The sequence below is a fragment of the Polyodon spathula genome, chromosome 17, assembly GCF_017654505.1.
Source record: "Polyodon spathula isolate WHYD16114869_AA chromosome 17, ASM1765450v1, whole genome shotgun sequence".
In the NCBI taxonomy this organism is placed as follows: Eukaryota; Metazoa; Chordata; class Actinopteri; order Acipenseriformes; family Polyodontidae; genus Polyodon; species Polyodon spathula.
In genome coordinates, this window is record NC_054550.1 from 3,062,973 (window position 1) to 3,078,313 (window position 15,341).

At 38.0% G+C, this 15,341-nt stretch overlaps 1 protein-coding gene across 11 annotated transcripts in view; it reads right to left on the reverse strand.

Moving 5' to 3' along the window:
* Window positions 1-15,341, reverse strand: part of LOC121329919 (CUGBP Elav-like family member 1) — a 40,632-nt gene that overhangs the window by 11,691 nt on the left and 13,600 nt on the right. For 10 of the 11 annotated variants that reach the window (XM_041275963.1, XM_041275958.1, XM_041275957.1 and 7 more), the window contains 3 exons: window positions 4,189-4,376; window positions 3,056-3,138; window positions 2,040-2,088 (listed from right to left, as the gene is read on the reverse strand). In XM_041275963.1, coding sequence (XP_041131897.1) covers window positions 2,040-2,088; window positions 3,056-3,138; window positions 4,189-4,366 — 310 coding nt within the window. In that variant the 5' untranslated portion in view covers window positions 4,367-4,376. Of the gene's footprint in view, window positions 1-2,039; window positions 2,089-3,055; window positions 3,139-4,188; window positions 4,377-7,257; window positions 7,312-15,341 lie in introns of those variants that run through there. The other variant, XM_041275955.1, reaches the window with a different exon arrangement.

Below are 15,341 nucleotides of genomic sequence, written 5' to 3' on the forward strand. Positions count from 1 at the left end.
GCCTGTTGCAGCATTATAAGGAGCATTGAAGATATTTACTTTAATGAGAGTTCCCGGCAGTTACTAGCAAGACAAAAGTTAATGCAGACACCTGAACTGGTTGTAAACAGTGTAAACAAAGTACAGAAACACATGTACCTTAAAATTAATGTAATGTAAACAACGCTACTCTTGTAACAGGCCCCATGACCTTTCCCCAATGCTAAAAGATACCACTGCTTAACTCTTTAAGGACCAGGATGGTGTTAACACGATGATACTGAAGTGGGCTTCTAGGACTGCAATCATGCAAACACGACAAAAAAAGCACTTGCTTTGATGACTTACAGGGCCACCGTACTTTGCAGTACCGGCTTGAAACACACATCAATTTCACTTCCTGATAGTTTTTTTTTTTGTGCAACATCACTGGGAGGGGCATTTAGGGGCAAGTGTACTAAAGTGTTGCTCTTGTCACAATAGTTGCAAACGAGTCAGAAGTCTTGGGTGAAATGTGCTAAACACGTTATTTGCAACTTGTGGCTGCGGTTCAAGCTCAGATGAATATGTAATTATGGTGTTCTTGCATAAATTCGCAAAAAGGGGGCGGAGAAAATACAAATGAGTGTTCTTAAATTTTATAATGAGATGTACGAAAGCTGCAGGAAATTGACACACTTAAAATTGCATCAATTTGTTAAGAACTTTTGAAAGCATGTTTTAAACAGCTGCAATTGCTGATGGCATTTCCCAGTCCGCTTTTACTTGTGTCTTGTCAGTTGTGCTCAATGCATTAGAGGCAAACAGCCAAATAGCTATTTTTTGCCTAAAAGCTGGGTGTACTTTACAAGCCTTGAAAACACATTTCAATGACATTTCTGGTTTCCCCAACGTGTTGGGAGTAATAGACTGCACACATGTGCTGCTAACCCCTCCAGCTCATTCTGAGCATCTGTATAGGAACAGGAAACACACCTATTCTATTAATGTGCAGGTGGTTTGTAATTGTGCACAATTTAGCACTGCACCCCTGACTAACTAAAATAAAAATGAAACATTTGGCTTATAGGCTACTAATGATAATACAAATTAGTGGTATAATGGAAAATGTGTTGCTGGTCCTTTGAAATTTGTATTACCTCTCCTCCTGCAAGTATCATAACTTGTCAATGTGGCACCATGACCTATTTTGTGTTAACTGTCTAGGCTGCCAAGTTAATAATAATATATTATTAAATAAAAAATACTAAAATCACTTTGTTTCAATTTAAAATCTTTTATTCACGTTGTACACCAACGTGTACAATGCAGCAGCATGATTTATTTTGTGTTACCATACGGCAGCCTACAGGATAAAATAAAAAGAAAGTGCGCTAGGTGTTCATTTGATTTTACTACTGTACTGTGCAGGTGTACTGTAAAAATTTATATTTCTGTTCATAATGTAATGTGTAGCCTACCCAAAATACATTAGTGTTATTTCAGCGCAATGATTTACACATTTAAAATACACTGAGCACTATAAATGTATGTGTGCGCGATTTTATTGTATTTTTCTAAAACCTGACGACTCCTAATGTCGGACAAACAAATCAAGTTTTGCGAGGGGCTACTGTATGAAAAAAGGACACCATTTCCAAGATGCTACTGTAAAAAATGCACTGACTTTTAAAACAATTTTATAGTAGGCATGTCAAATACAGCCAAAATATGCCTGGTTCTGGGGAAGCATCCTACTGAAAAATGCCTGGTCCTGAAAGGGTTAAAGAAGAGCTGGGGTTATTGCTCCTGTTTGATGACTTTCATGAGCTCCTACTCATGGCAAAAAGACAGGTCTGGAAACGAGCATTAATATGTTTAAAATCTTTACAGATTTATGTCAAGCAACTCTAGCCTGAAGTCATACTGTTCTCATATCCCAACTTAAAAACTACACGTCAGAGTGGTAAGTGTGAATGAGTACGATTGTACATTTTCTTCCGTTTTATATACCCCAGACTGACACCCCTGCTTCCTCTCATTATGATTATGCAATAGCTAGTGATACATTAGGCATTTACCATTATTCTTCTCACTGTCTGCAGGCTTCATTTGAATAGGATGATGCATCTGTAAGATAAATGAAAAAAGCGTTATGCTTTATGAAAACCCAGCCTATCTGCTGAAGAAAAACATTAAATGCTATACTGTATTTTGTATGAAAGGGTACAATGGTTCCTATTATTAACTCCTAACCTTAACAAAAAAAGAAAACAACTTCACCTTCAAAACTTGTCACTTGGAAACTATTAGAAGCAACTATACATCAAGAGAGAAGATCTTGCACGTCAATGACAGTCTTCTCTTGCACTCTTTCTATGACAGATTGTGGCAGGTATAAGAGGTGTGTGTGTGTAGAAAACACATGGGAATGTGGCTGGAGCTGTAAATTGCACAAATGATTCGTGATTAATTAGTCACAGGTCTATAAAAAGGGTGGTCACAGGTATCACTCTAACTTAATATTAGAATGAACGTTGGTGAAGGTTAGGGCGTGTGTGCTGTGCTGTGCTGGGGTGTTAAGGACTACCGTTGGGATTTAGGGGACTTTGTAAAGCTGTGTTTATTTGAAAGCGGCTACTTAAAATGTACATTGTTTTTGGCATAACTGCTTGTTTTGGCCCTTGTCTCTGTTTGTTTATTTCTTTTTTGCAATTAAATTGTGTGCATTAGTACTTCACTGCAGCTTTGTGTCTCTGAGTCTCTCCCCCTGCCAGTAACAGCTTGGCCGTGACACTACCCTGTCACGTGATGTTGGCAACGGGACAGCGCCCCCTAGAGACTCAAAGCTGCAGAAGTCTGCTTGAGCTCACTGGGTGTCTGGCCAGCAGAGGCTGCTGTAGCACAGTGAAGTGAAAGAGGCCCTGCCGATACTGCCACCCACCCCCTCCAGCCCAACCCACGGGAGAGTCGAGGGCTAGCAGGCCAAGAAATCCTCAATCTATAAAATGTAACCTTTTAAGCTCTTCAAAAAGAATACACTCTTCTTGATCTTCTATTTTACAAAAACGGGGAATTAATCAATCAGGGTTCTTACCGCTGGCAGGATTTTCATGTTGTGAAGGGCATTTTGTGCTTCTAATGCTGCTTTACGAGTGTAATAGGTAACAAAACAACAACCTGGAGAAACAACACAAGTTACAATTTTTAGTTACACTTTTTATTAGAGGCACGATCAATTCCCAGATGCAGGCTTCACTGAAATCTTATGCATATTACGGATAGAGAGATATATATATATATATATATATATATATATATATATATATATATATATATATATATATATATATCTGTGTGTGTGTGTGAGAATGAAACATCTGACGGCTTTAAAATACTCACACCTCTATTCATCACACAATCTATTCTTCTTAGTTATAATGTTCTTGCACTCAGCCAGTGAAGCACAACATGCTGTATGGTACATACTTGCTGAAGCCAATGACTGCCTTGCATGTACTACATTCCTTGTGGCACTGCACTACTGCAGTTCAGTAGAACAGACAGCGGTAGGGAGTACACTACTGGAATACACATATTTGCTCTACATAATTTTTTGTAACAACAAACTGCAAGACCGAAAACGGGGAAGATCATTAAACAGTTATGACTTATGCTTTCCGTACACCAACGTGACAGTCAACTGAGCTCAGGGACATTTATTGATCCAATTATAATAAAGGTAATGGGAAAGCCACAAGCAGTTTATACTGAAATGCAGTTTTCCATTTATCATCTCTAAAATTAGATAGTCATTTTATGGAAATTTATATTCATTTTTTTTTTGTATTTGTATTCTTATTAGCATCTTTGTCATACATTGACAAAGCTGTTCTATACACCAGTGAATACTGAATTTATGTTTTTAGTGACACCTCCTGTTCACTGAGGTCACACGGAATGCCCGTCACCACAGTGTTATGTAATTATATCAGCACACAAAATATTGTTGACAGTCAATTTCAATTGACCATTACAATATTAAGACACCACAACTGCCTCAGAAAAAAAATATATATAAATATTATCCTTTAAATGACACAACTAAAGTTACTGTGATTAAAGGTTGACAGGTATGCTTTTCAATGTGCACCTGTAAATCATGTCCCCTCCCAGCCATGTCCCCTCCCATCAAGAACACGTCTGCTCCCTCCTCACCATGATGCTCACCTTTGCTCTGGGGGGGTGTCTGACTTCTGTCTCTGAGGATGTTGATTTCATACACACCGCCATACGGTTCAAACAGCTCTCTTAGCTCCTTCTCAGACCAAGTTCGAGGAATCTGTCCCACAAACATCTTTATGGTATCGATGTCAGGCTGGTCTGGGTGGTCCAGAGTCCCGTTCATTTTCTTAGATCTGTGGGGAACAGAAACACACGCAGGTATTGTTTATTGCATTGCTTTAAAATTAAGAAAAGAAAATAGCTTTATGGTGTATAAAGCCACACACCCTGGCCAGGTGCGTTTACACTGGTCTCCACAAGTTCAGAGTATGCATTTATAAAAGGGGGATATTGATCACCACTTCTAGACGGCTGATCCAAGAAAGAAAGGTATCACATGCTAAGCAAAATAAAAGGATGTATAAATCCACACATTTACCAATAATTGTACCGAATGCTTTCAGAGTATGATCAGGAATGAATACAGTATAGGAGGGTAAAAACAAAGAAATCAAGTCATTTATTTTAAACGTAATTGAAAATGAATGGGACATGCAAGGAGTTGGCTAGCAACACAAACACTTCACAATCAGCTGTTCTAGATGTCCTGCAATTCACACAGAGGTGAAAACAGTTGCTTAAACACAGCGTGGAATGAGGGTTGGACTTCCCTGCAGCAGACTGGCACAGGAACAGAGAAGCGGACAGAGAGAGCGTTGCCAAGATTGACATCTTGACTACTGGGTATGTCTTGCCAGCAGCGGAAATCATCTACTGTAGTACCTCAAACCCCACTCTCCCAATCACCTGCCTCCTGTTCCAGCAGGGATAGAGTCAGCATTTGACAAGAAAGACAGCATGCATGGCTTTTCCAGCTACAGAAGTGAGAACTTGATAAATCCGAATGTGCTTCATCAACGCTTTCATTTTTACCGCCTTTTAGAATACATGTTTTCATTTTGAACATAACCTACAATATATATATTTTTTTTTTAATATATACACAAGCCTGTTATCTCTACTGGACCTGGCAGCCATCAATTCCTTCGTTTTATACAAGGAATGCACCGGGAAAATATCAGTAGGAGGTATTTCATCTTGAAGCTAGCCACAGCGCTTCGGCAGAAACGTTTCGATCAGAAAACTGCACAGCAGCAGAGTGCTGCAGCTCAACCTGGATTCCGTGCTGCACCGAGTGACACACGCAACAGAAAACCTACTTTCGTTTTAAAATAAAAACTACTTTCGTTTTTACAGTTTTGTATGCGCATAAACCTGTTTACACAGTAGTTTCTTTTGAAATGTTTATTTTATTATAGTTTTTTTTTTTTAATTTTGGAAGTAGTGCTTTATATGTGGCAAGTTAGAAAATAAATCTTTTTATGTTTAATTGTTCGTTTAAATATGACGTTTCGGCTGTGCAGATGTTTGATATGACGTGCTTGAACAAAACTTTTGAGTTGTATCAGACAGTTGTCTCACTTTAATATTGACGTTGTTTAAAATGTAACCGTCAATGACTGCTGGCGGTGGTTTTAGGTACGAGTATAATCGCGGCGGTTCTAGTGTTAACTTGTGGTAATTTTTGTGGTGCATATGTAAAAAAAAATATTGTCTGTCATGAGATTTGAGTACTAAATTACTCAAAATTCCCCATCCCTAAAACATATGCATGAACAATTCAAGTCACATCAAAATGGGGAATGGACAGCATAAAGAATGGATGATCCAACCACAAAGTTCTACCACTTATCTTAATGTTTCTACTTCACACACAGTGTGGAAGTGGCTAGGACCACAAATCATACTGCAATGCATTCTGGGACATGCATAGTAAGTAGTTCCTGGACTAAAAAAAGAGGACAAAGGTAGCTTGGTTGCAGCTATATTCATTGCACTGTATTTAGTGCAAGCAAATAACAACAACAAGGAGCTACTTGATAACAGTGAATAATACTTTATTGTATTTGCATAATAGTAAATGGTAGATAAAACTGTTAAAAAAAAAAAAAAGGTTTACATACTTATTACATTCAACAGATTTACAGCCTTCATTTTCATCTTTGTAACAAAAACCTTTCAAAACAACAAACACGGAATGACCAGGACAAGTCAAAGTATTTATAGTCTGGAAACGTTGATCAGCTACATTAATCAGGGCAGCTGAGCAGCCCCGTCACACCCTATTCAACTAAATGGGTATAATTTACTGCTGAAAGAGAGAAAACCTTTAAGAACTGATTCATTGCATTTAGTTATTGTCCCCAACTGCTTAAAAAGCGTTTTTTGCAAAAATGATTCCTTAAGTAAATATTAAACTGGGTCAAAGGTTCACATCTACAGCATGCATCACATTTAATGACGCTTTCAGAAACCTGTACAGATCCATCTGCTTTACGAATATCTTGGAATGCACAGTGTTATCAAATGAAATATGTGGCCATAAAAGTTTGCCTAAGCTTCCAGGTTTTACTGCACTTAAGAGACACAGTGCTTTCCAACTTGGAGCACACGCAGGTGCTCTTGTCCAGAGTGGAAATCCTTTGACTGGAACCAGAGCTATCCCTCTCAGTCCCGCAGACAGACAGGCACCTCCAGCTGCACATAACATCCCTCCAAAGCCATTCATGCACTAGCCAGTGTGATGGGAATTCACAGAAAGCTGCTTGCTCATACAAATTCACTAATTACCTCTTCACAGCTATAACATTTCAGGTGCACTGTTTTGTTATTGTAAAAATTGTTAAGCACTGCAGAAAATGATATAGCACGCACTCATGTAGTTGAGTGCAATAACACCTATGGAGATGCATTAAAGGATATCCTGGCATTTTATTTGTTTTATCCCACATAAACAAGCTCATGAAGATGGCTTCAAATTTATAAACAAACATAAAACCGACCACCTGGCTTTAAAACACACAGTGATTGTAATACGCATACCCTTTAGAACAGAGGTGTCCAAAGCTGGCCTTTCTACTCCTGGTCTTTGTTCCAACCCGGTTCTAAAATTGTTTAACTGAACCAATGAAAACTTCACCCAGACCCTGAAGTAGTTAATTATATCATTTTTACCTGTTAAACCTGGAGTGGAATGGCCCTCCAGGAACGTGACTGGACACCCATGCTTTAGAAGTATTCCTGACAACACAGAATTTATGGGGTTTAAAACACTGAGACCTGCACACAAGTTCAGACACCTAACAAAGCTCAGCTGAATGAAGTGACAAGCCAGGAAAATAAGGAACCATGGCCAAGTTACAGTACTGTGAGTCACTGAATTCCCCCTCGGCATCCAATAGGCCAAAACCTTTTACCGAGACATTTCCAGCCCCACTTAATAAAACACTTACAACGATGCAGTCCAGAAAAAACACAGGAGCAGCTGGTTTAATCTAAAACAGACTGCACCTTGTTTGCTACCTTTACAATTCGCTTCTATAATTTAAGCAGTATACTGTGAATTAAGTTGCTAGGTTTTTTTTTTTCGGGGGGGGGGGGGGATAAATACAATATAAATATAAAGATTTGATTAATGCAAGACAAGCTATTTGCAATATAGAAACAACAAGAGCAGTGAAACAGTACAGTAAGGTAAACAGTGGAGAACCACTTCAACATGTTCAAACCGCAGTTCTGAAACAAAGACAAAAACATTCCAAGCAGAATTTGTATGGGAGTCCCTGCTATTATTTCATTTATCATAGGATTTTTAAATCATTTAATTCTTCACTGCTGTAGACTCAGCAACTGTACACAGACACACAGTTTTCAAGTTCCAACTGATAGGTGCTACTGATTTCTACAGGAAGTGTGAAAACCTAAATGTGCCAAGCAGCAAATCCCATTGCCTGTTCAGTTATCTGTGAGTCTCTCAGACAAACACTAGCATTGTTAAAACCATCCAAACAGCAGTATTGTTGTAAATATGCCCCTGAGGTTTCTAGATTCTTACACAATACCCTAGAAACTAAAGCCCAATTGAAAAAGGACCAGGATATTTTATATTCACGTTTTTCAGCTATAGTGACAGAAAAAAAAATGTCCATTAACTAGGAGTGATTGTCCTAAAAAAGTTCTATCAGGATGTATATATTGTTTGAATACTTACACAGGACTGGAATTTAAGGTACAATGATCCATCATCATTTCAGGCAAAAAATCCAGTTTAAAAGAAGCCATTTTCCCACATCAACAACACACTCACAAACCTCTGCACTAAAATAAAAATAAAAACTCTTAGGTATAAATAATAATTTAAATACTGTTACAAAAAACAAAATTATATAAAAAAACAAAACTATTACGCGAAAAAAAAAGGCAGTCAACACTTCACAATCTATCAAGTCAAAGATTAAAACTTTACGGGTGGGGGAGGAAAAAACAAGAGAAGTTGGTGAAAAACAAGCGAAGGACACAACAGTACACTTCGGACTGGGAGGACACTGCACCCCGTCCCAGATTTGTACTGGATTAAAGAGGGGGTGCTAACCGTTAAATGTGATCGCTGTAGTAAACAAAGAAAACTGCTGACGTGTTTTCGTTTTTGTGTGAACATTTTTCACTACCAAAGCAGTACTGGGTGCAGAGTCAGATAAACAGACTGTCAGATTGATGTTGATATGAGCGTGTGACAGGCTGAACTGAATGAAGCCTGTGACTGGCCTCTAATCCAGAGTTACTGCACAGTGCTACAGACAGTCACACTGGAATCAGCAGAAGCCCTGCCATTCCTAACAATCTGGGGGCTGGGGTTGCGGGTCGCATGTCATAGGTCATGTTTAAGCAGTTTCAGTCAAGTGAAAATTTACAATAGAAAAAATGAGAAAGCCATAAAATGTTTTACAGTGCTTAATAAATGCGGGGGGGAGAAGATTAATGATTTAGTTTGACATTTAAAAAAAAAAAAACACACAACTTTGTAACTTGCGGTGGTCATACACCAATGAACACAACTGAATCAGTCGCGTTACTTTTAGCAGATTTTAGTACCAAATAGTGCAAAGAAAGCTGGGTGCAATTATCTTATGTTAACGCTTTGTAAAATGCAAAAAGCCATCAGTGCCGTTACTTGTTTATTTCTATTTGGCACTTTTTAAAAGATGCTATTGTATAAATAGGACAGCACCTCCATAATGAAGATGCCAAGGTTATTTAAACAATTAAACAAAAAGCTATTTCTCATTATGTACCATACAAACACAGTTCCTTCCATTGATTCACTGTGGGTATTTCAAAGCTTGCTCCCTCATCTTAATATAAAGTGCACACTTATATCAGAAGAGGTTTTGCAGAGATCAAGTTTCCTCCATGGGACACTTTTAAAAGCTCCCACCCCACTCAGTAACTCTCAGCTCTATAACCCCAATACTATCAGTAGCAGTGGGAGTATTCTTGGTACTATTCTAGGGAGGGTCTTATGGTACTGTACATTATATAAGGGACGCCAGTAGTAAACTATTTTTTCTTTCCGATCATGTAAAGCTGGTGGTGTAACAGGAATCGGCAAACAAACATTTTAAATCCCTGCAGTACACAACACAACGAATTTCCATGTAGGGAAGGAAGCATGGGAAAAGAGAAAGAAAACCCAAATCCACACAGGAAAGAGTTCCATGGATTTATTGAAAATCCCCACGATGCTACTAAAGATAACTGAAGCAGACAATGCAGTCCAGAGAAGGGACGAACAAACATTTCAAACCAAACAGATGAGAAATGCTGTTTTTGAGGCTTGTTGTTAAATGGTTCTCAAAACAGATGCAGAAATTCCTTAGAACTATTACACGTTACTTGGTGCACTGCAATATGCACATTTATTTTATCTCCCAACAGTTTAAAATCTATTTTAAATCCTGTGTCTGAAATTTTTTTTTTTATGTGCGGAGTAGAAAAGAAAATGTATAAAGGACATTAAAACCCACACTGAAGATATGTATTAGTTGTAAATTCTCATTTATTTTTTTAATCCATTAAGTGCTTCTAGGTGATGTAAAACTTTCGGCCATAGCTGTAGAGTGTGTGTGTGTATGTATGTATGTATGTATGTATGTACCAGAATTGTGCACCCTTGCTGTATAGAACTACAGAACTTAACTTTGATCAATACTCCCCCATTCATCCAATCAAGTGGAGTACACACACCCCTCTTTGGATGTCTGAGAGTCACAAAATTTATAGTGTTCATATTGGTGTGGGTTGAAAAATACCAAAGCACTGCATATGACCGTGAAGCACTGGTTAGAATGAGCAGACCATTTTAAAGCTTTCAATTTGCAGACGCAATACATGTCAAAGCAATACCTTATTATCTATATAGTTAGTATTCACATTCTCATGGCCAAGCCCTGCATTTATTATATGAAAGAAATGAGAAAAAAAACTCAATCATTCATGTCTGAAAATTGCTTATAAAGCAGTTTGACATACAGACTCCATACCCGTGCGATCATAGTCCGGTGCAAATTCAGCTTAGCTAATACTTTTCTTGACAGGCATGCCAAAGCACATCAAAGAGCATAAAATAAGAATTTAAAACCAAGCTTGCCTTGGTAAGCTATGTATGAACACAAATATATACAATAAACCTAGGAGGCCTTACCAAAAATCTGAATATTTTACCTGCCAGAACTTGCATTTAATTGAGCGTTTTCATTTTTAGCCTCTACAGTTTTGTCTCTATGATACAACTACTGTTTAAACTTTACAGGGAAAGAACTCTAGCGCATCATATAACTGAAAACACAGCTGCTTGTCCAGAGTCGAGGGCTGGCTCGATCCGTCATGAAGTTGCGCTTTACGGTGGTGCTTTCCACTGGCCACTGCGTCTCGTGGATCACGACATGCCAAAGGATTTTCTAACATTCTGACCAGTAGGTGTAGGGAGATGCACAAGGAACAGATGACGACTCAAACAGAATTGAGAAAGAACAATAAATAAATAAATAAATAAATAAATAAATAAATAAAAGCAAATATTTTAATAGTCCTTCCTTGTTCAGGTGACAATCCTTAATTGACACTTCCCAGTCGATTCAAAACTTAAGTGCTGTATGACCTCCGTCACAGAAGCAGCCTGCAAGATCACATCCTGGTTTTCCTAGAAAATACTGTTCAGCTACAGCATTTAACCTGCAAAATGTCCAGGGAAACACCTGCCCAAACACAAACAAGTGTCCAGGTGGAAGCACACTGTACCATCAACATGCATGAAGAATAATTAGAATGGTTTAACAAAAAGTAGTCATTATAAAATTACATTCTCACCCTTTACAAGGAATTCTGTTGTTGAGATGAATTTGCACAAGTATGCACAATACAGCAGAAGACTATCCTTTAATTGTATTCAGCTGATGTGGGAACAGAGAAGGTAATGGACGTTCAAGCTATACGACATTCACGCCACTGCAAATCTGCAGTGGAACCTGCATCGGCGCACTTCAAAATTCAGGCCACCGGCATATGAAATACAATGCTTTCTTTTAAATTTCTTAAGTTGTAGGTCTAGCATGCAGTAGCGTGCCCTACTAAGCAGACTGGTTGCAACCTTGACTTGTCCTCCGTTCCATCTCTATCTCTCCCCCCACCACAGCTCATGTGGGTTTTAAGCTTCTGAAAATAAGTCAGTTTTGCTGTTCCTGAAAAATTCATGTGAAATTAACAGCTTTTTCCTTTTCATTTCTACAGAAATGTGGTTAAAGTTGAAACCAATAGAGGTAAGCAAGAAATGAAGACAGGGCTCTGGGGAACAAGGATAAGAATTTTCTGGATTACCAATGCAAGACTGGTCATCCTAGAAAAGCCTACAATGAGTAACGGTGCCTCAGACACTGCAACTGTCTCACAGCTTACACAGCACTGTAGTACAGTAAAACCCTCACCCCACAGAAATGGTTTCATTTCAGAAAACAAGATTGTCATTCATAAATAAGGACTGTCAGCTTTGAACCACTTGCGTGCTACTAAATCAAAGTGTAAAACGAGCAAGAAAGACCCAAACAACTCCAGAATTCCAGCTGTGAATGACAAAGTGCCTTTGCAATATTTGCAGGAATGTAAGCATTAGATTTGAGCTCCCATACAGGATGTGACTAATTTCCACAACAGCTGCCACTTCATTCATGATTACAAAAGCCTTCATTCCAGCAGACAGCACAATAGCCTTCCAATCAGTATTTTTAAACAGATAAGCCTATATTATATTCCAAATTAGATCAACTATTCAAATCATTCAAGAATGGACCTATTACAAATACTCAACGGTCTTATCCAGTGTGAGCACATTGCTTGGCTATGTGACTGTGCAAAACTAGTACTTGCATGTGTGTAAACACAGAACAAATAAATGTTAAATCCATCAGGGAATTTGTAAAACTGAATTTTTTCATCCAGACTGCAACATATTTGTAATGATTTTTGCTGTGTAAATCTAAACAAATTCTCTAACCTCCCTCCCCACTTGCTGTAAGGTTCACTTTGAGTGGCACTCTTAGTTTTGCATTCCCCTTTGAAAACCACTTCTTGCACCTGTCCTTCATGCAGAAAACTGTAGAAAAACAAACCGGTTCCAAATCCACTGCAGCCGATATCAGTGGTTTAAATACAATACTGCTCCAAATTGGGCATCAGTAAAGAATTGCTTTGGGTCAACATGTGCCAGTGGCTTGCAAGATCAGATACACGGTAATGCATGCACAGGAAGGTCCTGATGACAGATGAATGGACAGGGTCAGCACACAGGTGTTCCCAATTTTTTGAACAAGGACTGTAAAAATGAAAACCGGTAACGATGCACAAGTGAGCTCTCGTCTTCTACATTCCACACACCCTGAAAAAGGAGTACTGTACCACCATGACTCACTCACTTTTTGAACTGTAAATCAGCATGCAAATCCAAATCTATCAGTCCAGACAACAGGTTTAGCTGATTAGTGATGTAATTGAAACCATAACATCTCCAAGTCTCATTTTATAGACCATTACAATTTTAAACGTGCCTAATTAGCCCATTTTCTTTATCAGTAGAATTTTGAAATGATTATGTTCGTTGCCTACAGTATTTGACAGCCAGCTGTTAAATAAAACAAAAATACCGTCCTTGTATTAAGAGTAAAATCAATCCCCATTATATCTATAACAAATGAATGCACTTACTCGTCACACGCGATTTCCGACTCCGTCACCAGTTTTCTGATGCAAACCTCTTCAATGTTACAATTTATCTGACTATCCGTCACAGCCCGCGTTATTATATATATATATATATATATATATATATATATATATATATATATATATATATATATATATATATATATATATATATATATATATATCTATAATGCCAAATCAGTCTTATATTGTGCAGCCAAAACAAAGTGAAGGAGACAAGCTACGGTAATGTAACAGTTAATCATTAAACAGTTCTAGACACTGATGTTTTTTTTTTTTTTTTTATATATCTGATCTTTAGTTGTTACACACGTTTAACCGTCACTGAAGTCAGCATTTTATAGGGTTGGATATGTGAATGCTGACTCATTCATTCATATATATATATATGAATGAATATGAAATTATATAATCTACACATACACAAATTTTAGTAAACAAAGTCACACCTACACAAAATGTTCAGGGAAACCACTAAGCATTTAACTGAAACATGCGCATGTTTAATGTATTTCAGTAGAGATACAGTACCGGTTAGGCTAATAACAGAACTGGTGAGGAAGTCACCAATAAACTAGGGGCAATTCAGAGATATTGAGATCAAATTCATACAGACAAAGTGTTACGGTAACTGACTGTTTCAAACTTTCAGAACGTGTCTGTACCTACAATTGAGATCATGTGCCTGCCACAAACCCAGAAATGCTATGTGCTGGCTGGCACTTTATCACACGACAACTGCTATAAGTATAGAGACAGACGAGGGCACCATGAGGTGACACTACAGCAGAATTACTGCCATCAGCAACTCATTTCCTTAACACAGCCAAGCCATGCTGTGTTCAGACAGCCATTAGGGAAGAATATTATACCTCAGGCACAGACCCCTGCAACATACATCACTTTGGTCAACACGTCACAAACAGCACCACAATTAAAGGCTCGTTTGAGAATGCTCTTGGAAAAAGGCAGCATTGAAGAAGCCCCCCCCCCCCCCTTCAATATAATGAAAAGGGCAAAGACGAAGCCAAATGCACAGTATCTGATGCTTTTCATTAAATACTGATCTCATTTTTGATGAATAATTTTATTTTTTGCTTGGTGGCAAGCAGTCGATTTTAACAGGATGTGAATGTTGTCACTGGACACAGGCCCTATAGTCCTACTGTGGGGGGTTTCCTTCCTTTATTTTAATTATTTTTATTTTTTTTTTACAGACAGCAATGAGCTGGTGCTGTGCAGTAATGCAGACTCTTGTTAAAAAAAAAAAAAAAAAAAAAAAAAAAGACTGAATACTAAATACTGTCTAGGCTCCTAAAAAACAATTCCCCATTCGCAGGCATCAGTATATTATTATTGCACAATTTTGATGGGATTCCATAACCCTTTTATTGCCTTTTGCCTGGGAGCAATGTTCCAGCTCCTTCTACAGGGAGCACCTAATGCAAAAATGAGAAGATCTATGGATGAAATAAAAGGTTCAGACTCTCCTTCCGTCTTCTGATTAGAAGAACAGCAATTCCATTATTATAAAGTACAGTTGTGATTTAAAACTTTTTTTTTAAAAAATGGTAAAACCTCATACTAAAACCAAATGTGGCACTGCAACTGAACAAGCTTCTCAATACACAGAGCAGTGGTTTAATTAGGAAGCAGCGATAGTATTTTTGTCCAGATTCTGAAGCAGCTACAGTAAATCAGGACAGGGCACATGTATCTTCATTTGCTTTAAACCACCTCTTGCAAGACACCAGCTACAAAAAACATAAAATTAAATAAAAATGATAGGACTGTTTATATCCAGAACAGTGAACGAATCGAATTACCTGGCAAATACTCTACAGAAATTAGGCAAGGCTTTTCTCCCTTATACTGACGCAGTCACCACCACCTTAAAAAAAAGTTAATTGCATTTATTTAAGTGCAAGCTATGTCAAGAGGCTCTTGACATACTAACATGGCATGCCTCCTAAGACAGGACTCACATT